This window comes from Mobula hypostoma, chromosome 10 (assembly GCF_963921235.1).
Source record: "Mobula hypostoma chromosome 10, sMobHyp1.1, whole genome shotgun sequence".
In the NCBI taxonomy this organism is placed as follows: domain Eukaryota; kingdom Metazoa; phylum Chordata; class Chondrichthyes; order Myliobatiformes; family Myliobatidae; genus Mobula; species Mobula hypostoma.
The window spans coordinates 131,590,328-131,617,576 of NC_086106.1; the positions used below are offsets into that span (position 1 = coordinate 131,590,328).

The 27,249-nt window shown below is 42.1% G+C and overlaps 1 protein-coding gene across 5 annotated transcripts in view; it reads left to right on the forward strand.

Annotated features, from left to right (window-relative positions):
• The window catches only part of atp11c (ATPase phospholipid transporting 11C), a 214,362-nt gene that overhangs the window by 146,562 nt on the left and 40,551 nt on the right, over positions 1-27,249 (forward strand). For all 5 annotated transcript variants that reach the window (XM_063061160.1, XM_063061161.1, XM_063061164.1 and 2 more), the window contains 6 exons: positions 3,502-3,768; positions 6,710-6,884; positions 10,615-10,717; positions 12,527-12,672; positions 23,872-23,931; positions 24,501-24,628. In XM_063061160.1, the coding sequence (XP_062917230.1) occupies positions 3,502-3,768; positions 6,710-6,884; positions 10,615-10,717; positions 12,527-12,672; positions 23,872-23,931; positions 24,501-24,628 (879 nt within the window). The remainder of the gene's footprint in view (positions 1-3,501; positions 3,769-6,709; positions 6,885-10,614; positions 10,718-12,526; positions 12,673-23,871; positions 23,932-24,500; positions 24,629-27,249) is intronic.

A 27,249-nucleotide genomic window follows, 5' to 3' on the forward strand; every position in this document is an offset into this window, starting at 1 on the left:
TATCCACGGCCTCCTCTACTATAAAGATGAAGCCACACTCAGGTTGGAGGAACAACACCTTATATTCCGTCTGGGTAGCCTCCAACCTGATGGCATGAACATCGACTTCTCTAACTTCCGCTAGGCCCCACCTCCCCCTCGTACCCCATCTGTTACTCATTTTTATGCACACATTCTTTCTCTCACTCTCCTTTTTCTCCCTCTGTCCCTCTGAATATACCTCTTGCCCATCCTCTGGGTCACCCCCCCCCTTGTCTTTCTTCCCGGACCTCCTGTCCCATGATCCTCTCGTATCCCCTTTTGCCTATCACCTGTCCAGTTCTTGGCTCTATCCCTCCCCCTCCTGTCTTCTCCTATCATTTTGCATCTCCCCCTCCCCCTCCAACTTTCAAATCCCTTACTCACTCTTCCTTCAGTTAGTCCTGACGAAGGGTCTCGGCCTGAAACGTCGACTGCACCTCTTCCTACAGATACTGCTTGGCCTGCTGCGTTCACCAGCAACTTTGGTGTGTGTTGCTTGAATTTCCAGCATCTGCAGAATTCCTGTTGTTATCATATTATTTATTTAAATTGTCGGAATATCTGCTAATTAGAAAAATACTGATTAAAGGTTAGTATTCCAGTACTAAAATGCAGCAGCTCGTTTGAAAATTTCCATCTTTAGTTGCTGCACTGCTTCATTGTTTGGTGGAAGGTGATGTGCAGCAAGCATCATGTCATCCATTCAATTTATTTAATGAACAATTATTTTCAAACTTATTTCAGGATATGCTTCGTAAATATTCCTCCTTGGATTATTAGTGCCTTTGCTTAATCAGGAACTGACGTAATGTGAGGGACAATCAAGCCAATAATGATCTAACTGTGCAACAGTAATAATCTTACTGCATGACAGTGATGATCTTAAAGGAGGGGAGGGTAATCAGATATAGTCAGCTGGGGCATACATATACAGAGATCAGGGAGCAGGTTATAGAATAGTACAGCACAGTACAGGCCCTTTGGCCCACAATGTTGTGCCGACCCTTAAACCCTGCCTCCCATATAAGCCCCCACCTTAAATTCCTCCATATACCTGTCTAGCAGTCTCTTAATTTCACTAGTGTATCTGCCTCCACCACTGACTCAGGCAGTGCATTCCACACACCAACCACTCTCTGAGTAAAAATCCTTCCTCTAATGTCCCCTTTGAACTTTCCATCCCTTATCTTAAAGCTGTGTCCTCTTATACTGAGCAGTGGTGCCCTGGGGAAGCGGCGCTGGCTGTCCACTCTGTCTATTCCTCTTAATATCTTGTATGCCTCTATCATGTCTCTTCTCATTCTCCTTCTCTCCAAATAGTAAAGCCGTAGCTCCCTTAATCTGTGATCCTAATGCATACTCTCTAAACCAGGCAACATCCTGATAAATCTCCTCTGTACCCTTTCCAGTGCTTCCACATCCTTCCTATAGTGAGGCTGCCAGAACTGGACACAGTACTCCAAGTGGCCTAACCAGAGTTTTATAGAGCTGCATCATTACCTCGCGACTCTTAAACTCTATCCCTCGACTTATGAAAGCTAACATCCCATAAGCTTTCTTAACTACCCTATCTACCTGTGAGGCAACTTTCAGGGATCTGTGGACATGTAGCCTCAGATCCCTCTGCTCCTCCACACTACCAAGTATCCTGCCATTTACTTTGTACTCTACCTTGGAGTTTGTCCTTCCAAAGTGTACCACCTCACACTTCTCCGGTTGAACTCCATCTGCCACTTCTCAGCCCACTTCTGCATCCTATCAATGTCTCTCTGCAACCTTCGACAATCCTCTACACTATCCACAACAGCACCAAACTTTGTGTCGTCTGCAAACTTGCCAACTCACCCTTCTGTCCCACATCCAGGTCGTTAATAAAAATCACAAAAAGTAGAGGTCCCAGAACCTATCCTTGTGGGACACCACTAGTCACAACCCTCCAAACCAAATGTACTCCCTCCACCATGACCCTCTGCTTGCTGCAGGCAAGCCAATTCTGAATCCACCTGGCCAAACTTCCCTGGATTCCATGCCTTCTGACTTTCTGAATAAGCCTACCGTGTGGAACCTTGTCAGATGCCTTACTAAAATCCATGTAGATCACATCCACTGCACTACCCTCATCTATATGCCTGGTCACCTCCTCAGGGAACTCTATCAGGCTTGTTAGACACGATCTGCCCTTCACAAAGCCATGCTGACTGTCTCTGATCAGAGCATGATTCTCTATTGCCCAGAGATCCTATCTCTAAGAATCTTTTCCAACAGCTTTCCCACCACAGATGTAAGGCTCACTGGTCTATAATTACCCGGACTATCCCTACTATCTTTTTTGAACAAGTGGACAACATTTCCCTCCCTCCAATCCTCCAGTACAATTCCTGTGGACAACAAGGACGTAAAGATCCTAGCTAGAGGCTCAGCAATCTTCCCTCGCCTTGTGGAGCAGCCTGGGGAAAATTCTGTCAGGCCCCGGGGCTTATCATTCCTAATGTATTTTATCACAGAGTCATAGAACACTATAGCCTTTATAGTCTGTGCTGAACTATTAATCTGTCTCAAACAAGAGAAAATCTGCAGATGCTGGAAATCCAAGCGACACACACAAAATGCTGGAGGAAATCAGCAGGCCAGGCAGCATCTATTGAAAAAAGTACAGTCGACGTTTTGGCCTGAAACATCAACTGTACTTTTTACCATAGATGCTGCCCAACCTGCTGAGTTCCTCCAGCATTTTGTTATTAATCTGCCAACTCTCATCAACCTGCACCGGATCATAGCCCTTCAGACCACTCTCATCTATGCACTTATTCAAATTTCTCTTCAATATTGAAATCGAATGTGCCCCCACCATTCTGCTGGCAGCTCATTCCAAACTCTTCACTACCCTTTGAGTAAAAAAGGATCCCCCTCATGTTCCCCTTAAATATTTCATGTTTCACCCTTAACTCATGTTTTAGAGTTCTAGTCTCACTCAACCTCAGTTGAAAAGGCTTGCTTGTATTCATCCTATATATATATCCCTCATAATTTTATGTCTCTTTTTGAATTTGCCCCTTGTTCTCCTATGACTAACATTTTATGAAATAGCATCCTTTCTACCTGTGCTCACACGGTTGGGAGAAGCAGCAGCATATATGGAAAAGACGCCAGAATTAAAATTCTGAAGGTGTCGTCGTTCTGAATCTCTAACTTTTTCTCCATCTGTGCGCAGAGGCTGGCAGATCTGCTGAGTGCAGTTTTTTTTGCCTTTATATATATTGTAAATAATTAGAATCTGCGTTCTGTCACAGGTAACTATTGGAGAAAAATGCATGGGCAAGCACTGTCTGAAAACCAAAGTTGGACAAGTATAATAACCTGCAACTGCAGAGATTTTTGGCATAAATATGTGTCTAATTAAAGGGAAAACTATTTTTTGTACTGGGTGCAATTTTTCCTTATAAAATGTTGAATGTTTGTTCTTCTGTTCTCTCTGTCTAGACTCCAAGAACAAGTTGCAGAAACTATTGAAGCCTTGCATTCTGCAGGTATGAAAGTTTGGGTGCTCACTGGGGACAAGATGGAAACAGCAATGGCCACATGTTTTGCCTGCAGACTTTTTCATACCAATATGAAGCTTTTAGAGCTGACAACCAAACACATTGAGGAATATAGAGCAAGAGGCACGGAGAAAGTGCACGAACTGTTACTGGAGCTCCATAAAGTGGTTGTCCAAGATAAAAGATGTTCTTCCGCAAGCCTTTTAAGGTAAGGCTTTTTGAGATATCTCTGCCAAGTCAGAAAGCTGTTGATTCAATACTTTCAACGTAAAAATAGAAGTTGACATTCTACTGAATGGAGGATGTATTGCACAAAGTTGCTGCAGTCAGGTGAGACTTAACTGAGAAGTTGATTTCAAAGTTCAAATTAAATTTATTATCAAAGTACATATAGGTCACCATTAACAACCCTGAGATTCATTTTCTTGTGGGCAAACTCAGTAAATCCATAGCAGAATAATACCGTAATAGAATCCATGAAGGACCACACCAACTTGGACTTTCAACCAGTGCTCCTTCAAAATCATATCCCCTTGTATTTGGCTGGCAGAATTTTGATTACCTATCCTATTGGTGCATCCTTTTATTTAGATACAGCACAGTAACATGCTCTTGCGGCCCACAAGCCGGCACCACCCTACTGCATCCACGTGACCAATTAATCTACTGGCCTGTAGGTCTTTGGAATGCGGGAGGAAATTGGAGTACCCAGAGGAAACCCACACAGTCGCAGTAAAGACAGAGGTCTGAATTGACCCCACCATGCTGCTGCTGTAATAGCATTATGCTGACCATTACACGACTGTGCTGCCCTGAAAGCCTTAATCACCTGTTGCAGTCTAGCAAGTTAGACGTAAACAAAAGCAATTGATTCTGCAAATGCTGAGAATCTTGAGCAACACACAGAAAGTGCTGGAGGAAATCAGCAGGTCCTGGTAAAGGGTCACGGCCTGAAACGTCAACTGCTTATTCATTTCCATAGATTCTGCCTGACCTGCTGAATTCCTCCACCATTTTGTGTTGCTCAAGTTGAGATCTAGTCTATGTAACCTAACTGAGGTTCAACATTATACTTGATTAGGTAGGAACTGCTGCTGGTGGTAGTTTTCTTTGTTCTAAGATGCATACTCTACTTTCTGAGATCCATCAATGGCCGACGTGCTTCATCTGCCAGGCCTTTGAGTTCCAGAGCTTCCTTCAGTGATTCCCAAAAACCTCTTTGTCCAAGCTGTTGGTCACTTGCCCTATCATATCTATGAATCTTTATATCAGATGATATACCTGTGAAGCATCTTTATTACTTTAAAGAAACCAAATAGGTGAAGTTTTATCATGATTCTCTTCTAAGATTCCTCCTTCTCCACTTTTTCCACTTATCACTTTCCAGCTTCTTACTTTGTCCCCCTCCCCCACCCTCCTGAATTCACCCATCACGTTCTAGCTATCCCTCCCCCCCCACCCATCTTTTTATTCTGGCTTCTTCCCCCTTCTTTTCCAGTCCCGATGAAGGATCTAGGTCTGAAATACTGATTGTTTATTCATTTCCATAGATGTCTGAGCTGCTGAGTTTCTCCAGCATTTTGTGTGAGTGTTGCTCTGGATTTCCAGCATCTGCAGAATCTCTTGTGTTTATGTTTAATTATGAAATGATTTCTTCATTGTGAATTAAGAAATTAACATTCAAAGACTTGGCATAAATGTCAACATCTGTAGTGATTATTGTAGATTACTTCAGCGAATATTGTAAGGGCTATAAATGGAAAGGATGTTTCCTATAGTGGAGGAGTCTAGGACCAAAGGACACAGCCTCAAAATACATTGATGGCCCTTTTGAACAGAGATGAGGAAGTTCTTTAGCTAGAGTGTGGTGGATCAGTGAAATTCGTTGCCACAGATGGCTGTGGAAGCAAAATTACTGGGTATGTTTAAAGCGGAGGTTGATAGGTTCTTGATTAGTTTTGGGAAGAAGGCAGAAGAATAGGGTTGAGAAGGAGGACAAATCAGCCATGATGGGATAGCAGAGCAACTCAGTGTGCCAAGTTGCCTAATTTTGCTTCTGCGTTGATCAGGTTGATGGTATGGGGGGATGTCAGAGCTAAGTTGTTTACACAGAGTGGAAGGTGCATAGGTGAGTGGTAGGTCCTTCTGCAGCTGTACAGGGCCCTGGTGAGACCACACCTGGAGTACTGTGTGCAGTTTTGGTCTCCAAATTTGAGGAAGGACATTCTTGCTATTGAGGAAGTGCAGCGTAGGTTCACAAGGTTAATTCCTGGGATGGCAGGACCGTCATATGTCGAAAGATTGGAGCGACTTGGCTTGTATACTCTGGAATTTAGAAGGCTGAGAGGGGATCTTATTGAAACATATAAGATTGTTAAGGGATTGGACACACTGCAGGCAGGAAGCATGTTCCCACTGATGGCTGAGTCCAGAACCAGAGGCCACAGTTTAAGAATTAGGGGTAGGCCATTTAGAACAGAGTTGAGGAAAAACTTTTTCACCCAGAGAGTGGTGGATATATGGAATGCTCTGCCCCAGAAGGCTGTGGAGGCCAATTCTCTGGATGCTTTCGAGAAAGAGATGGATAGAGCTCTTAAAGATAGTGGAATCAAAGGTAATGGGGATAAGGCAGGAACTGGATACTGATTGTGGATGATCAGTCATGATCACAGTGAATGGCGGTGCTGGCTCGAAGGGCCGAATGGCCTACTCCTGCACCTATTGTCTATTGTCTATTGCCACGGGTGGTGGTAGAGGCAGATATGTTAGGGGCATTTAAGAAAGCCTTAGATAGGCACATAGATGATAGAAAAATGGAGATTTATGTAGGAGGGAAGGGTTAAATTGATCTCAGAGTAGGTTAAAAGGTCATCACAATATTGTGGGCTGAAGGGCCTGTACTGTGCTGTACTGTTTTATGTCGTGCAGTCTTATGATTGTTCCAGTTGAAAGCTTCAGTAAATTCTGGCTCAATGTGTAAGGTGCATTGACATCTAGTGGCAGAATCAATGAACTGCAGTAAAGCTGATGTTGATCACACTAATTTGGTCACAGCTATGGCATGCCTTCGGGTGGGAGGAAACCTTTTCTATTGGAATTGTGCCATTCATCACAATTTAAAATAAGATCTGTAACGATTTTTGTTCTAGAAGTTGGTCTGTTACGCAGAAATATGGCTTGATCATTGACGGTGCTGCTCTGTCACTAATATTGAAACCAACCCAAGATGGCGGTTCGAGTAACTACAAAAGTCTATTGTTACAAATATGCCAGAGATGTACAGCTGTCTTGTGTTGTCGCATGGCACCGTTACAGAAAGCACAGGTATGCTGACTTTTTGCCAGTCTTTAATGTCTGTCTATCCGTCTTTCCAACCCTCTATTATAGCCCATGGGGAGCCCCATATAATTCACTTGTGATTCGTCTAAAGTATATTAACAGTATATATTTAAAAGACCCATAAGTATCTGCACATTTCCGTCTTGAAACCACGAAGAAGGATGCATTTAGAAGAGTCCTGCTGGGAGGTGCAGTGAGTGTGATATTGGGTCTTTGGTCAGCAGTTAGACATCTTTATTTTTGACCTCTGACAGTCTTAAGTTTACCTCTGTGCTCCCTTACTTTCAACAGTTGTCTTCTATTTTAAGGCACGTTTAAGTGATCTATCATGTTTGCAGAAGTTTGCATTGCTTTTTACTATTTCTGCTATAAGTACCAACACTAGAGAAGTGCTTTGATCTTTATACTTTTGTTCAAAATAGGTGTATTTAGAGTCACATTTTACAGAATAAAGCTCTTCATCTGATGACATGGTGGATTGTTTGTCACAAGTGTTTTAAGTGTTTTTTTACCTATTATAATTACAAATTCAAGTTATTGTCATCTGACTACATATACAGCCAAAATGAAACAACATTCCTCCAGACCATGGTGCACCCACAAAACGTATACAGGTGGCCCCCATTCGCTTTACGACACCTTGCTGTTACGAAAGACCTACATTAGTTACCTGTTTTCGCTAACAGAAGGTGTCTTCACTGTTAGGAAAAAAGGCAGCGCGCGCCCGTACAGCCAAGCTCCTCCCCCAGAACTGCATTCTAGCCTGCATTGCTTAAACATGTGCTTTACCTCGATTTATTTTGTGCATCCGTTAGCAAGATGAGTTCTAAGGTATCGGAAAAGCTAAAAGAGTTCGTAAGGGTGTCACACCTAGTGTAAAACTTGACCTAATTAAGCGTTTCGATCGTGGTGAACGAAGTAAGGACATCATCCGCGCATTGAACTTGCCTGCATCCATCATTCGCACTATTTATATGCAGAGAGAAAGAATTTTGAAAGCTGCCGATGTTGCTGTTGGTTCTGCTCGTAGCAAGTGGTCTCTCTTAGTTGGCATCCAATAATGGATAAAATGGAAAGTCTATTGCTTGAGTGGATTGATGGGTGTACAAAGCATGGCGTTCCGTTAAGTTTTATTATAGATTAGATTATGAGGACACTCAGTCCTCGTTTATTGTCATTTAGAAATGCATGCATGCATTAAAAAATGATACAATGTTCCTCCAGAGTGATATCACACAAAAACAGGACAAACCAAAGACTAACACTGACAAAACCACATAATTATAACATATAGTTACAGCAGTGCAAAACAATACCATAATTTGATAAAGAACAGACCATGGGCACGGAAAAAAAGTCTCAAGTCCCGATCGGCTCCTGTAGTCCTCGATAGCAGGCGGCAAAAAGGGAGAAACTCCCCTGCCATAAACCTCCAGGCACTGACAACTGCCAATGCATTGGAAGCACCCGACCACAGCCGACTCAGTCCGTCTAAAAACTTCAAGCCTCCGTCCAGCCCCTCCGATGCAGCCTCCCGAGCGCCATCCTCTGCCGAGCGCCTCCGACCTCATTCCGGCCGCCAAAACAAACAAAGCCGAGGACTCAGAGGCCTACTCCTCCGGAGATTCCAGACCACACAGTACCAGCGGCAGCGAAGCGGGCATTTCAGAAATTTCTCCAGATGTTCCTCCGCGCTCTCACGTCTGTCTCCATCAAATCAGAATTGTGCACAGTACCCTACTTAACAAATACAGATATCATTTCGGAGCGGCCACGCACGCTGCGTCGCGCCGCCATCTTCTCTTCCTCCTTATACTTAAGGAGAAATCAGTCAGTCATTTTAATAAGCTGAAACAGAAAGTCTGGACAATGGTGATGAAATTGTTGCGAAAGTGGAATTTAAAGGTAGTCATGGGTGGCTTGATCGGTTTCTGAGGCGAGGGCAGCTTCATAGTTTAACATTTACTGCAGAGAGTGCTTCGGCTGATACTGAAGCTGCCGAAAAGTTCCCAGCAGGCCTGAAGAAAATAATTACAGAAGGTGGTTATTTGTATAAGCAAGTGTTTTAACTGTGATGAAACTGCAATTTATTGGAGTCTTCTCGATTCCGGTAAGTGAAACTACACTGTACATACATTACTTCTACTTTATGTAGGCTGTGTATTTTTATGTGTTATTTGGTATGATTTGGCAGCCTCATAGCGTAAAGGTTACTGGAGAGAGTGTTTCTGCTGAGAGTGCTTGCGCCGTATTTCTGCCGAGAGCGCTTGCGTGAGATTTTCTCTGCACTAGACAGTGCTACAGAAAAGTACTTCCACTTTATATAGGCTGTGTATTTATCATATCATTCCTGCTTTTACTATATGTTACTGTTATTTTAGGTTTTATGTGTTATTTGGCATGATTTTGTAGGTTATTTTTTGGGTCTGGGAACGCTCAAAAATGTTTCCCATATTAATAAATTGTAATTGCTTATTCACTTTACGACATTCCGGCTTACTAACCGTTTCATCGGATCGCTCTACCTTCGGATAGCGGGGGAAACCTGTATCACACACAGCACAGAAAACAAACTATTACCATAAATAAGTTAATAAAATATAATTCAAAGTACGTGTAGTGTGCAGCACAGGTAACAGTAAACAGCTTGGTGACCTAGTGACGAGACCTCTTTGTTGGCAGAGTATTCATTAGTCTCACAGCAAAGGGAAGAAGCTGTTATCCAGTCTGGCTTGCCTAGTTCCGATGCTCCTGTACCTCCTCCATGATGGTAGTGGATCAAAGAGATTGGGGGATGTGTGGGCCCTTTGTTTACAACATTCCCGTTTGACATTTCATATCTGATTTTTGCCAACAAATTTGGCCTCCATTTTCTTGAGTGGCTTTGATATCCTGAAATAAATGGATTATCATTTAGTGAGATACCATTAATGTTACTTTTCAATCAAGTAAGAATTGTTTCTTGATAATTTAGAAGAACTCCATGGGGTCATAAATTTCCACAACACAGAAGGAGGCCCTTTAGATGTCAAGTCCATGCTACCTTTTGTACTAATTTACACTAATCTCATTCACTCGTATTTGGTCCGTAGCCTCCATAATTTGACAATCTCATGCTTTTGTTTAGATCAGGTGTTTCCAACCTGGAGTCCACAGACCCCTTGCTTAATGGTATTGATCCATGGCATAAAAAAAAGTTGGAAATCCCTGATTTAGATGTTTTTTCAATATCCTGAGAGTATCTGCCTCCACCTGTTTTTCAGGCAGTGAAGACCCTTCATCAGAATTAATGAAAGTGATGATTGATACCAAATAATTCTTGTTAGTAGATCTTCATCACAAATGAAGATAATTTATTTGGCTGATGATGACCTTTACCGTCCAGTTCCAGTTACAAGATCAGCCAATCTCAGCAGTCACTCGACACAATCCCTCTTGTGGTATCCACTTCTTGCTCCCATGAGTCAGTTTATGAAGATTTTCCGTACATTAATCCTGCTTCTCTGGTTTGCTTTGAGCAGAGTGTAGAATAAACTACGACTTTATTCCCACCTACTCTGTAACAAGATTAATTTCGTCAGAAGAGCTATTGCAGTTAAGGTTAAATGATAAAATTTATATCACTCTGATTATGTGAATTGTAAATCTTTTATCTTTCCAGTGCAGGTGTCTTAATACAGAGAAACAAAAGCACTTTCATTTTTTTTTATTTCAGATTGTAAAAATGGTGAAAAACACAAAAGAACGCCCCATATCTTTAGCCATTGGTGATGGTGCAAATGATGTCAGTATGGTTCTGGAGGCACATGTTGGAATTGGTAAGAAAACAATCAAAGGTCAGATCAGAACAATTTGTAATCACTAACCTGTTAACAACCTTATATGTACATACCTTGTGATTTCATCTGTAGCTTTCACTGTCATCCATTGACATAATGCCATCAACAAATGTAGTCCGATGAGCTAGTCTTTTGAAGCCAATTATTGGGATGCAGTGAAGTAGTTGTATTGAGAACACTATATATAGGTCGCCTTTATTTTCAGCTATTCAAATAACTTTGTGATGGATATCACTGAGGATGGATATATTTTTACAGTGGAGTTATACCAGATTGATTTTGGAAATTATATATATCTTGAGGCCTTTGGATGATTTGCATATTATCAAGGCAATGATTGGTGGATTTTTATTTGATACTAATTAAGGTGGGTTGCCACGTGGAGATGCGTTTCTAGCAAAGGTGACGTAAGTGCTCCTTCCCTCCGGTGGCCTGTAGGTCACTGTTGGGTAAGGTGTAGCACCTGATTAGCCCCCCCCCCCCCCAGATCAGAGTCAGGTGAAGCCATGGGAACAGGTGGTGGATGATGAGCAGCTGGTGCATGTCACAGGTCTTGGTTATGTGATCCACTGATGCCAGGCTGTCAATCTCTGAAGAATATTGATAATGGCTGGGATCACCCGTCCTGTAAAGACACTGCCCAGAAGAAGCCCATGACAATCCATCTGTAGAATTTTCCAGGAATAATGATGGTCATAAGACCGGTATCACTGATGTCCCTACGACATGGCACACAATGAATGAATGAACTAAGATGAAGAAGGTGGATAGATACGTAATTGATGCCAAAGGAAATTACAGTGTCACAGTAGCATTACAAGTGCACAGATATACAAATACTAGAAGAGAAGTAAGAAAGAATAAAAAATAAGTTACCTTAAAAATAAAACAGAGCTTAAATATTCTGATAAACAGAGGTTATTAACAGTCTAACAGGAGGGGGAACATCACCTCCCTGACTATAGGTTGACACATTATAGAGTGTATTGGCTGAGGGCAAGAATGACCCTCTTTGTAGCAGCACAGCTGTCTTAGTCTATTACTGAAAGTGCTCCTCTGTTCAGCCAAGGTGGCATACAGAGGGTAAGAAAAGCTGGCCAGAATTACCAGGATTTTCATAGGGTCATTTGTTCTACCACAGCCTCCAGTGAGTCCAGTTTGATTTCTATAACAGAGCCAGCCTTTCAAGTCAGTTTTTTGACCTGTTGGTATCACACCGTTGATGCCATTGCCCCAGCACAACACCCCTTAGATGATTGTACTGGTGACAACAGACTGGTAGAAGATGTGAAGGAGAGGCCTGCACACTCCAAAAGACCTCTGACTCCTCATTAAGTAGGGGTAATATTGGCTCTTCTTGTACACAGCCTCTGTGTTGGTGCTCCACTCAAGTCTGTCATTCAGGTGCACTCCCAGGTACTTGGAATGTAAACTAAAAAAGAAAGGTGAGGGAAAAAATTAACCAAGATATTTAATGATGCAGCAAGGCACGATGGAATTGTACTTGCACTTCATAAAAATTTCTGTGGAGTGATTTTGTCCTTGGGGCCTTGATATTCAACAGGAAAAAATTTCCAAAATGTCTTGGATTAGTGCATTGTCTTATGACAAAGAGAAATAGAAAATGTAACACTATTCATAAAGGATGCTAGACACCAGGAAACTACAAGCCAGTCAGATTTATATCTGTCGCAGAGGAAAATATACAAAATGTATTTTTAAATATATTATAGCATAGAAAATCTTTTCAATTATGCACCTGTAAATGCTTTAAATTTTTGATTTCAGGTTTGAAGGGCAAGGAAGGACGTCAAGCAGCCAGAAATAGTGATTATGCAATACCAAAGTTTAAACACCTACAGAAGCTCCTGCTTGTCCATGGACATCTGTACTACATCCGGATAGCACAACTTGTGCAGTATTTCTTCTACAAGGTGTGCCTTTTAGGACAGGATATACATGTGAATGCATGGTTTATTGTGCTGTTTTGCCTGTTTTCTCTTCACAGATTTCATTTCTGTTTTTTGTCTCCTGGAGTCACAGTATCATCACACACTGCAATTAGACCAGGTGTTCCCAACCTAAGATCCATTACTTAATAGTATTAGTCCATGGCATAAAAAGGGTTTAAAACCCTGCTTTGGACAAAGGGCCACACTGAGTAAATAATCAGTATTGACAGATCTCAAGACTCAAGATGGTTTAATGTGATTTCCAGTATACAAAATGTAAAGGAGAAAGAGATAATTGTTACTCCAGATCCGATGCAGCACAAAAAATACACGATAACATAGAGAACGCAATAATAGAAAAAGACACAGTAAATATAAATATATGAAATAGCTTATAGATTGGTTGTATGTGCATAAAGTGTCATTCGCCACAAGAGTGTCTGTACATAAGGTGACTGACAGGACATGATAAAGTGGTGGTAGGGGGAGTGTAGGGGTGGTTTAGTGCAGCCATTCTCAATGGGCGCCGTATGGCCACCTTGGGGGCCCTGGCACATTTGAAGGGGGCCACCGACTGAAAACTGTGAGAAGGGGCGCCCCAAGCGTGGGGGTCCTGGTATTTAAGCGAGAACAATATTCCCATGGAGAATATAATTGCTTGTGCAACTGATGGTGCCAGTTCTATGGTTGGTCGATACAGAGGATTCATCGCCCATCTAAAAAGAGTTATACCTTCTGTCTTCACTATTCATTGCGTCATTCACAGGGAGCACCTAGTAGCTAAAAACTTAGGGGGATGACTCAATCTTTCGCTTTTCAGTGGTCATAAAAGCCGTAAACTTCATCAAATCCCATGCCCTTCAGGATCATCTTCTCGGGCAGCTGTGTGAAGAAAATGATGAAGACTTTCGGCCAATGCTGCTGCATGCCGAGGTGAGGTGGCTTTTCAAGGGAAACTGTCTTCAACGTACACCACAGTTTCCTTCATGTCTGATAAAGAGCATGAAGAAAGACTCGTTGATGCTAAGGTGGACATATTTTATCTGGCAGATATCTTTCAGAAACTTAATTTGTTAAACAAGACCTTACAGGGCAAAAACAGTAACCTCATAGATTGTAAGGAAGCCATTGTTTCTTTCCTTAAGAAACTTGAAGCCTATTGCCACGATATGGGACGTCGGGAATTTTTACAATTTCCAAACCTGAAGACGATCGCAGAGGCACTGAAGGCCGATGACCTTACCGTTTATGTGAAACATCTCAAGCAGATACACAAGGATATGCAAGAAAGGTTTAATGACCTGTTAAATCTCGGTATCCCGGATTGGATTTTGAATACATTTGAAGTACAACCCACCCAAGTTGAGGCAGAAATTCAAGAGAGTTTGATTGATCTACAGAGTTATATAACTGCACGTTGTCAGTTCAGTCAGTTTCAAAAAGATTTTTGGATCAAGGGTGATCTGCTGAATAAATTTACAACACTGTGGGAAAAAGCCACTGTACCTCTCATTTGTCCACCCCACTTGTTACTTCCTCAAAAAACTCCAGCGGATTTGTTAGGCAAGATTTCCCTTTACAGAAACCATGCTGATTTTGACTTATTTTATCATTAGTCTCAAAGCACCCCAAAATCCTATCCTTAATGATAGACTCCAGCACTTTCCCAGCCACTGATTTTAGGCTAACCAGCCTTTAATTTCCTTTCTTTTCCCTGTCTCCCTTTGCAATTTTTCCAGTCCTCCAGGACCATGTCAGACTCAAGTGATTTTTGAAAGATCATGACCAATGCATCCGTTAGCTCTTCAGCAACCTCTCTGTCTCTCCCTGGGATGTGGTTCATCTGGTCCAGGTGACTTACCCACCTTAAGACCTTTCAGTTTGCCTCACAGTTTTTCCTTTGTAATAGCAATGGCACTCACTCCTGCTCCCTGACACTCACAGACCTCTGGCACACTGTTAGTGTCTTCCACAGTGAAGACCGATGCAAAGTACCCATTAAGTTCATCTGCCATATCTTTGTTCCCCATTACTAGCTCGCCAGCATCATTTTCCAGTGGTTCAATATCAACTCTCACCTCTCTTTTACTCTTTTTGTAACTGAAAAACCTTCTGGTATCCTGCTTTATATTATTGGCTAGTCTGCCCTCATATTTCATCTTTTTCCTTCTTAGACCTTCTTAGTTGCCTTTTGTTAGATTTTAAAAGCTTCCCAATCATCCAACTGTCCATTTTGTGTGTGTTGCACTGATTTGCAATATCTGCTGAATTTCTTGCGTTTATGTCTAAGCATAGTAGATTATTTGAAAGAATGAGGAATTTTTTTGGATGCTTACCCCCCTTGAAATGGTTGTAGCATTCAGAGAAGGCAGGAGAATGGAGTTGAGGGGGAATGACCAAATGGCATAGCAGACTTGATGGGCTATATGGCCCAGTTTTGCTCTTATAGATCTGCTCCGATATTAGAGAATTGAGCAGCCTTCAGGGGCAGAATACCCTGTGTGTTGGTAATTTGTGTGGTAAGTTTAGCAGCGGAGCTGGTCAATCAAAGTGTTCTGTCTTCAAGAATATCTAACATCTTGAATTCTCTTGCTGATGTACTCGCACTGTATCACTCAAAGCCCAGCAGCTGATGGAAAGGTTCTGAAAAGATGGTTAAGCCGGATAGTTATCCAATCTGTACCCTGCTTTTTTCTCCCAATTGTTCTTGTGGTTTTTCCTATTAATTTTCTGACCATTATATTAAAAGCAGAGGTCATGGCAGTGGTGTCATTTATAATGGTTATCACCTATGGCAGGGATATTTATCTGCACTTATCAGCTTTGACTTAGATGTTCAATAGAAAGGACAGATTGATTGACTTGAAGCTCGCAAATTTGGCTGCAGGTTTGAACCTGATCTCTATATTACTAATTCCAGTGGATCAGCCGGATAATGAGAAGGCACTCAAATACTTAGTAATTTATTTTTAATCTAAGACACTGAAGCATGTTGAAATAGATTTATCTTGACACCATTTGAGTGTTTGGCTCTCACTGCCTTATCTTTGCACTAAAGCATTTTGTAAATGTACAAGTGAATGTTTGTGTTCCAGTTAATTGCAGCAACACGACACTTCTTAAATAGATATGAGCTTACAGCTCAGTTCATAGTGAGATCTAAGTTCTAAGAGTATTGTAGCTGAGCTTGTTCTCTTATCCTGTTAACTTCATAATTTGTAAGTTACATTCAGCCCCCATCACCCGTGTCATGCTCTCTTCTTACTGTTGCCGTCAGGAAGGAGGTACAGGAACCGTAGGATCCACACCACTAGTGTCAGGAACAGTTATTACCCCTCAACCATCAGGCCCTTGAACCAGAGGGGATAACGTCATTCAACTTCACTCACCCCAGTGCCCAGGATAGAAAGAGCTATAGAAAGTGGTGGATACCAGCCAACTCCATCACAGGAAAAGCCCTCCCCACCATTGATCACATTTACGTGGAGTGCTGACACAGTAAAGCAGCATCCATCGTCAAGGATCCCCACTATCCAGGCCATGATCTCTTCTTGCTACTGCCTTCCGGAAGGAAGTACAGCAGCTGTAGGTCCCACACTACTAGATTCAGGAAAGCTATTACCCCTCAACCAGAGGGAATAGTTTCGCTGTCCTCGACACTGAACTGGTTTCACAACAAATGGACTTAATATGTATTATTTATTTGTTATTTTTGTTCTATTGTTTGTATTTGCAAATTAGATAGATAGATAGATATACTATATTAATCCCGAGGGAAATTTGGTTTTGTTATAGCTGCACCAACCAAGAATAGAGCGTAAATATAGCAATACAAAAAACCCCAACAATCAAACACCAAAGTGCAAACTATGCCTGTTTGCCCATTTTGTGTGCAATTTTTTATTGATTCTATTGTGTTTTTTTTGTATTTTCTGTGAATACCTGGAAGAAAGTGAATATGGTAACACATATCTGATAATAAATTTACTTTGAACTTATAATAGTGCCATTGGTCTGCCTTCCTCCCTTCTTAGAGTGGAGTGACATTTGCAATCTTCCAGTCCCCCGGGACCTTGCCAGAATCAAGTGATTCTTGAAAGATCATGACCAATCCTTCCGTTATCTTTTCAGCAACCTCTCTCAAGCCTAGCACTTTTTCCTTTGTAATAGCAATGACACACACTCCTACTCCCTGACACTCCGGGACCTCTGGCACACTGCTAGTGTCTTCCACAGTGAAGACAGATGTAAAATACCCATTAAGTTCAACTGCCATTTTTTGTCCACCATTACTACCTCACCAGCATCATTTAACTCTCACCTCCCTTTTACTCTTTATATAACTAAAAAAAAACCTTTGACACAGTAGATGTGGAGAGGATGTTTCCTATGGTGGAGGAGTCTAGGACAAGAGGGCCCTCAGGATGATAGAGGGCGTCCATTTAAAACAGAGATGCAGACAATAGGTCAATGGTAGACGCAATCTCAATGGCTCTCCACAGGGCTTTAGACCACCTGGACAACACAAACACCTACGTCAGGATGCTGTTCATCGACTACAGCTCAGCATTTAATACCATCATTACCACAATCTTGACTGAGAAGTTGCAGAACCTGGGCCTCTGTACCTCCCTCTGCAATTGGAACTTCGACTTCCTAACCAGAAGACCACAGTCTGTGTGGATTGGTGATAACATATCCTCCTCACTGACGATCAACACTGGCGCACCTCAGGTGTGTGCTTAGCCCACTGCTCTACTTTCTGTATACACATGACTTTGTGGCTAGGCATAGCTCAAATACCATCTATAAGTTTGCTGATGATACAACCATTGTTGGTAGAATTTCAGGTGGTGATGAGAGGGTGTACAGGGGTGAGATATGCCAACTAGTGGAATGGTGCTGCAGCAACAACCTGGCACTCAACGTCAGTAAGATGAAAAAGCTGATTATGGACTTCCAGAAGGGTAAGACGAAGAAACACGTACCAATCCTCATAGAGGGATCAGAAGTGGAAAGAGTGAGCAGCTTCAAGGTCCTGGGTGTCAAGATCTGTAAGGATCTAACCTGGTCCCAACATATCGATGTAGTTAGGAGTTTGAAGAGATTTGGCATGTCAACAAATATGCTCAAAAACTTCTATAGTTGTACTGTGGAGAGCATTCTGACAGGCTGCATCACTGTCTGGTATGGAGGGGCTACTGCACGGGACTGAAAGAAGCTGCAGAATGTTGTAAATCTAGTCAGCTCCATCTTGGGAACTAGCCTACAAAGTACCCAGGACATCTTTAGGGAGCGGTGTCTGAGAAAGGTAGTGTCCATTATTAAGGACCTCCAGCACCCAGGACATGTCCTTTTCTCACTGTTACCATCAGGTAGGAGATACAGAAGCCTGAAGGCACACACACAGCAATTCAGGAACATCTTCTTCCCCTCTGCCATCTGATTCCTAAATTGAAGCTTTGGACATTACCTCACTTTTTTAAATATACAGTATTTCTGTTTTTGCACATTTTTAAAAATCTATTCAATATACTTAATTGATTTACTTGTTTATTTATTATTATGTTTTATTTATTATTTTTTTCTCTCTCTGCTAGATCATGTATTGTATTGAACTGCTGCTGCTAAGTTAACAAATTTCACGTCACATGCCAGTGATAATAAACCTGATTCTGATTATCCAGAAGGTGGTGAATTTGTGGAATTTATTGCCACAGGCAGCCGTGGAGGCCAGGTCATTGGGTGTACTTAAGGCAGAGCTTGCTTGGTTCTTCATTGGACACGGCATCAGAAGGTTATGGGGAGAAGGCTGGGGGTGGGGCTGAGGAGGGAAAAAGGATCAGCCATGATTGAGTGGCAGAGCAGACTCACTCGATGGGCCAAATGGCCTAATTCGGCTCATATTACTTATGGTCTAATTATCCCCAATAAGATGCTACCCTATTTAACCAATGGTCCAGTTAACTGGAATCCACAGTGGTGTGTAAAGTGAATGTCTTGGATAAGGAGAATCGAGAAGCAGGGTTAAACGGGACTGTGCTCGCAATGCTATGAAATGTTGTGATATCAAATTGAATGGTAACTACTTACTGCAGATTACAGATCCATTATGGTGTCGTTGGTCTGGAGATTGGGTGAGAGGATAATAGAAAAAGGGTAGGTTAGGGTAAGGAATGTAATGTAAGAAAGAAAACAAAAATAAAATCATTAAAGGTTACCACCTTACCAGCTTACTCATGAATTTGGTAATCCAAAGTGAACACACTATTGGTGCAGGATGATCCCTTCTGAAATTGATTCAGTTAAATTGCTCATTCCCAGGAGCACGCATTACATCCTAAGTAAAATACCAACGTATGTGCTTTAATTTTCATCGTTACCAATAGTGAAATGTCTTTGTGTTACTGTGAGTGGGTTGAAATAAACAAAGGTGCTAAGCTGAAAGGCAGGACCTTCAAGGTTGTGATCTCAGGATTGCTACCTGTGCTACATGCTAGTGAACCCAGAAATATGAAGGTTATACAATTTAACATGTGGCTAAAAAATTGGTGTAGGAGGATCATTGGGCTCTACTCCAGGGAAGGTGGGATCTGTACAGAAGAGATGGTTAACACCTGAACTGGAAGAGGACTAATATCCTAGCGGGGTGGTCTGCCAATGCTGCATGGTGGGGTTTAAACTAGAGTTGCAGGGATTGGGAACCAGAGCGCCAGAACAGTTAATGGAAGGTTGTGGAGACAGATGTTGGTAAGACCTCATACAAAGTCAGGAATCAAAAGGTAGAGTATGGTGCAACTAGTGACACTGGTCTGAGTGCTACGGGTACTATGTAACCTGATACTAGCTGTCGCATGGTCGGGTGGTCGGTGACTAAACCGGCTCCCCCACCAGGCTTGCCTGGTGAGGAGGGTGGCTGGACATCCTGCAGGACGAAAAACAAGACCTGTCAAAGGGTGGATGAACCCTCTTGTAGGGTCAAAGGCCATCTAGAAAACACGTGCCGTGAAGTGCTGAAAGGGCATCCCTTGCATCGAAGCTTGGTCTGGCCATTCACTGCAACAGAACTTTTCCCCGGCCGTCTTGGACCCCACCATGCCGCTGGATCCGGGAGGGGATGCCGAGAGGGTGGGTCTGGACCTGTGCAAACCCCTACTCGCCTAAAGTCCATTCACGCACACATTGTTCCTTTCTGAGGAGTGGGGTATAAACCCCACTAACTGACTGAAAGGAACCATCATCATCCTATGGAATGGATAGCCAGAGAGAGAGAGAGAGACTCAACCTTACGATTCCTGACTTTGTATGAGCTGCGTATATTTCAATGCAAGAAGTATCCTAGGAAAGGCAGGTGAGTTCAGGGCATGGATTAACATCTGGAATTTTGGTATTGTAGCCATTAGTGAGACTTGGTTGCAGGAGGGGCAGGACTGGCAATTCATTATTCCGGGGTTCTGTTGTTTTATACATGACACAGCAGGAGTGATTAAAGGAAGGGAAAATACCACAGCAGTGCTCAGTACTGACTGGAAAACTCATCTAGTGAAGCGTTATGGGTGGAACTGAGGAATAAGAAAGGTATGACCATGTTAATGGGACAATATTACAGGCCAACGAACAGTCCCCGGCAATTAGAGGAACAAAGTTGTAGATAGATTGCATATTGTTTCAAGAAACATAAGGCTGATATAGAGGTGATTTTAACTTTCCATGTATTGACTGGGACTCCCATACTGTAAAAGGACTAGATGGGATGGAGTTTCTCAAATGTGTTCAGGGAAGTTTCCTTAGTCAGTACGTTAAGTCCAATGAGAGAGTGTGCGATGCTTGATCTGCTGTTAGGGAATGAGACAGGGCAGGTGACAGAAATTTATGTAGGGGAACACTTTTCATCCAGTGATCATAATGCGATTAGTTTCAAAGTAAATATGCAAAAGGATGGGTCTGGTTTGTGGGTTGAGATTCTGAATTAAAGAAAGACCATTTTTGATGGCATCAGAAAGGATCTGGCAAGTATGGATTGGGACAGGCAGCTCTTTGGTAAAGTAGTACATGGTAAGTGGGAGGCCTTCAAAAGTTGAAATTTTGAAAGTACGAAGCTTCTATGTGCCTGTCAGAATAAAAGGCAAGGATGACAAGTGTAGGGAGTCTTGGTTTTTAAGAGATATTGAAGTCCTGGTTTAAAAAACAGGTGCATAGCAGGGAGGAACAAAAGGGGTGCTTATGATGTGTAAGAAGTGCAAGAAACACTTAAAGAAATCAGGAGGGCTGAAAGAAAGCATGAGGTTACCCTAGCAGACAATGTGAAGGAGAATCCTATGGGATTTTACAGCTATATTAAGAGCAAAAGGAATTGTAAGGGATGAAATTGGACCTCTGGAAGGTCAGAATGGTAATCCATGTGTAGAGCCAAAAGAGATGAGGGAGATTTATAATTAATTGTGTTTGCATCTGTATTTACTCAGGAGACAGATACAGAGTCTATAGAAGTGAGGCAAAACAGCATCCACTTCTCCCAGGATCTCCCAGTAGCCACCCACTCCAACTCTGCTTCCCACTCCCATTCAGATATGTCCATACATGGCCTCCTCTACTGCCATGATGAGGCTAAACTCAGGTTGGAGGAGCAACACCTCATATACCGTCTAGGTAGTCTCCAGCCCCTTGGTATGAACATAGAATTCTCCAACTTCTGATAATTCTCTCCCCCTCCTTCTCCTATCCCTTGTCACTCTGCCCCCCCCGTCCCCCAGCTGCCTATCACCTCCCTCATGGTTCCGCCTCCTTCTACTACCCATTGTGTTTTCCCCTATTTTTTCACCTTTCCTGCCTATCCCCTGCCTGCTTTCCCTCCCCCACCCCCTTTCCCCTCACTGGTTTTTCACCTGGAACCTACTAGCCTTCTCCTTCCCACTCTCCCCCCACCTTCTTTATAGGGCCTCTGCCCCTTCCTTCTTCAGTCCTGACGAAGGGTTCCGGCCCGAAACGTCAACCGATCTTTTCCACGGATACTGCCTGACCTGCTGAGTTCCTCCAGCGTGTTGTGAGTGTTGCTTTGACCCCAGCATCTGCAGATTATTTTGTGATTTGCGTCCACTTCTTGGACCCTATACAGATTACAGAGGAGGGGTAATCAGGGTAGGCAAAGCCCCAGGGTATGACAAGATGTTCCCTCAGACCTTACAGGTGGCAATTTCAGAAATTGCCAGATGCTAGCATAGATATTTAAATCGTCCTTGGCAACAGGTGTGGTGCTGGGGGATTGGAGGGTTGCCAGTGTTGTTCCACTGTTTGAGAAAGGCTCTAAACTTAAACCAGGAAATTATAGGATGGTGAGTCTGACAACAGCAGTGAGAAAGTTAATGGAAGATATTCTAAGGGACCGAATGTATACTGTAAGTATTTGGATTGATGTGGACTGATTAAGGTTAGTCAGCATGGCTTTGTGCATGGTTGGTCATATCTAACCAATCTTGTAGGGTTTTTTGAGGAAGTTACCAGGAAAGTGAATGAAGGCAAAGCAATGATGTTGTCTACCTGGACTTTAACAAAGCATCTGACAAGGTCCTGCTTGGAGATTGTTCTAGAAGCTTCAGTCGCTCAACATTCAGAATGAGGTAGTAAATTGGATTAGACGTTGGCTTTGTGAGAGAAGCCAGAGAGTGGTAATAAATGGTTGCCTCTCTGACTGGAGGCCTGTGACTAATAGAGTGCTGCAGGGATTGGTGCTATGTCTGTTGTTGTTTGTCATCTATATCAACAGTCTGGATGATAATGTGGTTAACTGGATCTGCAAATTTGTACATTATGGGGGTGTAGCGGATAGTGAGGAAGAGGCTTACAGAGGGATCTGCATCAGCTGGGAAAATGGGCTGAAAAATGGCCAATGGAATTCAATCCAAACAAGTGTGAGGTGTTTTGCACTTCAGTCAGACCAATGAGGGTAGGTCTTACATAGTGAATGAAGGGCACTGAGGAGTGTGGTAGAGTAAAGGGATCAGGGAATACAGGTACATAATTCATTGAAAGTGGTATCACACATAGATAGGGTCGTAAAGAAAGCCTTTGGCACATTGACCTTCATAAATCGCAAGTATTGAGTACAGAAGATGGGATGTTATGTTGAAATTGTATAAGATGATGGTGAGGCCTAATTTGGGGTATTCTGTGTAGTTTTGGTCACCTACCTACAGGAAAGATGTAACCAAGATTGAAAGAGTGCAGAGAAAATTTACAAGGATGTTGTCGGATCTGGAGGACATGAGTTATAAGGAAAGATTGAATAGGTTCGGACTTTATTCCTTACAGAGTAGGAAATTAAAAGGAGACTTGATAGAAGTATACAAAGTTATGAGTGGTGTAGTTTCAGTAAATGCAAGCAGGCTTTTTCCACTGAGGTTGGGTGGGACTGCAACCAGAGGTAACGGGTTAAGGGTGAAAGGTGAGAAGTTTACGGGGAACATGAGGTGAAATTTCTTCACTCAGAGGGGCCATGAGAGTGTTGAATGAACTGCCAGCCCAAGTGATGCATGCAAGCTCGATTTCAATGTTTAAGCGAAGTTTGGATAGGTACATGGACAGTAGGGGTATGGAGGGCCATGGTCCCAGCGCAGATTGATGAGAGTAAGCAGCTTAAATGGTTTTGGCATGGACTTAGTGGGTCGAAGGGTCTGTTCCTGTGCTGTGCTTTTCAATGACTGACTCTAAATGTATCAATCTAAGGCATTTGGGACATTCTCAAGACTGCCCAGAAGTCTTAGGGTTAAAATATTTGAATACTGAATTTCTATTTGTTGATAATGTGCCTGTGGAGGACAAGTCATTGGATATATTTGAAGCAGAGATTGAAAGGTTATTGATTAGTCAGGACCACAGGTTACGGAGCGAAGGCATAAGAATGGGGTTGATAATAAATCAGCCATGTTGGAATAGTGGAGCAGACTCAATGGCTGAATATCCTAATTCTGCTCCTTTGTCTTTTAACATGCTCTGATAATGTAACAATTTGTAACTCTTCATTGTGGTTATATATCTTCAACTTTGAAGGGTATAACAAGGACAAATTTTCCCATGATGTCATATCCAAATCAGTTGAATAATTTGCTTAACAATAAGGTAACAATTCATTAATGTTATCGTGGTGAATTACAAAATTTATGTGATGTTCATTTTATTTTGCAGAATCTTTGCTTCATTTTACCTCAGTTTTTATACCAATTCTTCTGTGGATTTTCACAGCAGGTGAGTATTATTCTATCAGTTTATAATACAGTTTTGGTGTGGAGAATGACTGAAAGGTTTGTGAACTTGCCCTTGACTCTATAGGTGAATTTTGACTGCTGGGAGCCATGGTTTTCAAATTGAACCTAAATTGTGATCTGTTTTCATATTTCATCAACTTAATACTCATTGCCACAGATGGTTGTGGATGCCAAGTCATTGGGTATATTTAAATCGGAGGTTAGCGGGTTCTTGAATTGCCAAAGCGTCAAATGTCATGGGGAGAAGTTGAATGGAGAATGGAGTTGAGAGGGGATAATACATCAGTCTTGGGGGAACGTCAGAACAGACTCGATGGGCCAAATTGTCTAATTCTGCTCTTGTGTCTTAATATGGTCTAATAATTTCTTTACCTCTCCCCCCCACCACCACCACCACTACCACTAATCCCTATTCCTAGATCCTCCTGTGAACTGTACACCTAAAACTGAGCAATTCAATTTATTTTATTTTTGATTTACTGCTTTGCTTTTTGCAGAATTTTATACTAAACTATTTATAATTTTCTCTTTCTCTCTTTTTCTCACAAGCCACTCTATGATGCAACTTATCTCACTCTTTATAATATCAGCTTCACTTCTCTGCCAATCCTGCTGTACAGCCTGCTGGAACAACATATAAACATTGAAAGGCTGAGAAAAGAGCCCTCCCTCTACAGGTTAGTAGCATTTCTCTTTATTGAAGATTCAGTTGCAGTTCCTGATGTAGATTATGAAACTAGCAAACAAATACCATGACATAGCACACAGGGCAACAAGGCTTAAGGGCTAATAAACCTGTTAAGCTGCTTGTGATCTCACTGTACTTTTTTAAGCATACTCATGGTTCAGAATATTTCTATAGAAAAGGTGTTGTTGCTTGCTTACACCCTAACAGCTTGTTAAAAAGATTTTGCTCTTCAAATAACAAAAACCACAAGAGGTTCTGCAGGTGCTGGAAGTCCTGAGCAACACACACAAAAAGCTGGAGGAACTCAGCAGATCAGGCAGCATCTATGGAGGGGAATAAACAGCTGATGTTTTGGGTCCTAATGAAGGGTCTTGGCCTCAAAAACCGACTGTTAATTCCCCATCCATAGATTCGGCCGTGCTGAGTTCCTCCAGCATTCTGTGTGTATCCTTACACAAGTATTGCAATATCTGAATTCATCTGTTAGAAATCCAGTTTATGTTAATTTTGGAACAATGAATCGCTGTTGGAGCTAATGTGGAAAGAAAGTCACATGCTTCTCAAGTGCACCATAATTGGCACCTGTGAAGAGACTCTTGTCTGTATTTTATTTATTTATACAGCGTGGAACAGGCCCTTCCGGCCCAACAAGCTTTACCATCCAGCAGCCCACCTATTCAATCCTAGGCTAATTACAGGGCAACTTACAATGACTAATTAACCTACTGACCATCGAGCACATCTGCACAAAGTGTTGTCACAGGAAGACAGCATCCATCGCCAGGGAGCCCCACTGCCCAGGTCACGATCTCTTTTTGCTGCTGCCATCAGGAAAGAGGTACAGGAGCCGCAGGGTCCACACCGCCAGGTTCAGGAATAGTTATTACCCCTCAACCATCAGACTCTTTAACCCAAGGGGATAGCTTCACTTGCCCCGTCATTGAAATGTTCCCGCACCCTACAGACATGCATTTAAGGTCTCTTCATCTCATGTTCTCAATATTCATTGCTTATTTAATTGTCATTATTATTTCGTATTTGCATAGTTTGTTGTTTTGTGCACACTGGTTGAACATTCAAATTAATGCAGCTATGGATTGTATTATGGGTTTATTGAGTATGCCCACAAGAAAATAAACCTCAGGGTTATATGTAGTGACATGTATGTACTCTGATAATAAATTTACTTTGAACTTTAAACTTTTAACCAGACTGTGGAGGAAGCCAGAGCACCCAGAAGAAACCCACACAGTCATGGGAAGAATGTACACACTTGTTTTTTTTAACAGAGAATGCCTGAATTAAACTCTGAACTCCAACGTCCTGAGTTGTAATAGTGTTGTTCTAACTGCTATTCTACTATGGTGCATTGCATCACCTTTTCCGAGCTCTGTGCCCAAAGATCTCAGGTGTCTGGGCACTCAGCCTTAGATCTTCCATCTCCCATGATACACTGATCTGCCCGGACACCAACTTTCGACCTGCCCGTCTCCAGAGCCATGAGATCTCGGCCCTCTGAAGGCAAGCCAATCTCTTAGGCCATGCCCTTGGCATACTGGATAGTGGCCAGTCGTGAAACCCTAAGAGTGGGCCCCATTCCCGCAAAGAACCGTAGTCAGCGTGTAACTCTGGGTCACGGTCTTCAAAAGAACCCTGAAAGGGGAAAATAGAGATATTAAAGATGGAAATAGAGCTGTTTCCAAAGATGCAAGCAAAGGAGGCCCCATTAGGTGCCATTAATTCTCCTAAGCTCCTCTTCAGGCTGTTCTTTTAAATAAAATAATTCTTCATGACGGCATGCAATATACTCAAACTAGTATAAGGCAAGGTACTGTCTTTTTCCTGACGTGTTATTCATTCTTTCTCTGCAGTCACTTATGAGGAGCAGAAAGAACAGGTTCCCTGTCTCTCCTGCTCTTGCACTGATTCTCTTGTTCTCTGCTTCGATCCCATTCTACTTCCCAATGCCTCTACAATTCCAAATATTGTTCCTGCGCCTCCTGTCACATCAAGCCTATCTGTGCTTGGTCTTTGAGAGAGCACAATTTGTTATCAGACCTTCTTCCAGTTCAGAAGGATTAATTTGCTGTGGATAATTATCAATTCCTAATTTGAAAATTATAGTGTGGAATGAGCTGCCAGTGGAAATGGTGGAATGTGGTTCAATTATTATTGAATTTAAATATTAAATTTACTTTATATATATTTTATCAGTTATTTAATATTTTTAATTTATTTATATTTCTTGTTGTATTTTATTATGTATTGCACAGTATTGCTGCTGTAAAACAACAAATTTCACAAGTCAATGGTAATAAATCTGATTCTGATTTCAACATTTAAGACAAATGTAGATAAGTACGTGGTTGGGAGGAGTATACAAATGGGGCACTGTAGTCGGGGTGCAGGTTGATCGGACTAAGCAGAATGGACTGTGTTGGCTAAGAGGTCTATTTCTGTTTGTAAAAACAAACCATACAGCTTGAACGTGAACTGTGAAACAAAATTTCAGACAGATCATTAAAGGAGTAGAGGAATCTCTGAGAAGCTTTTGGAATATTGTTCAGTGGTACAGCTGCAACATGAACATTTCTGTTTTGCCTACCCCAA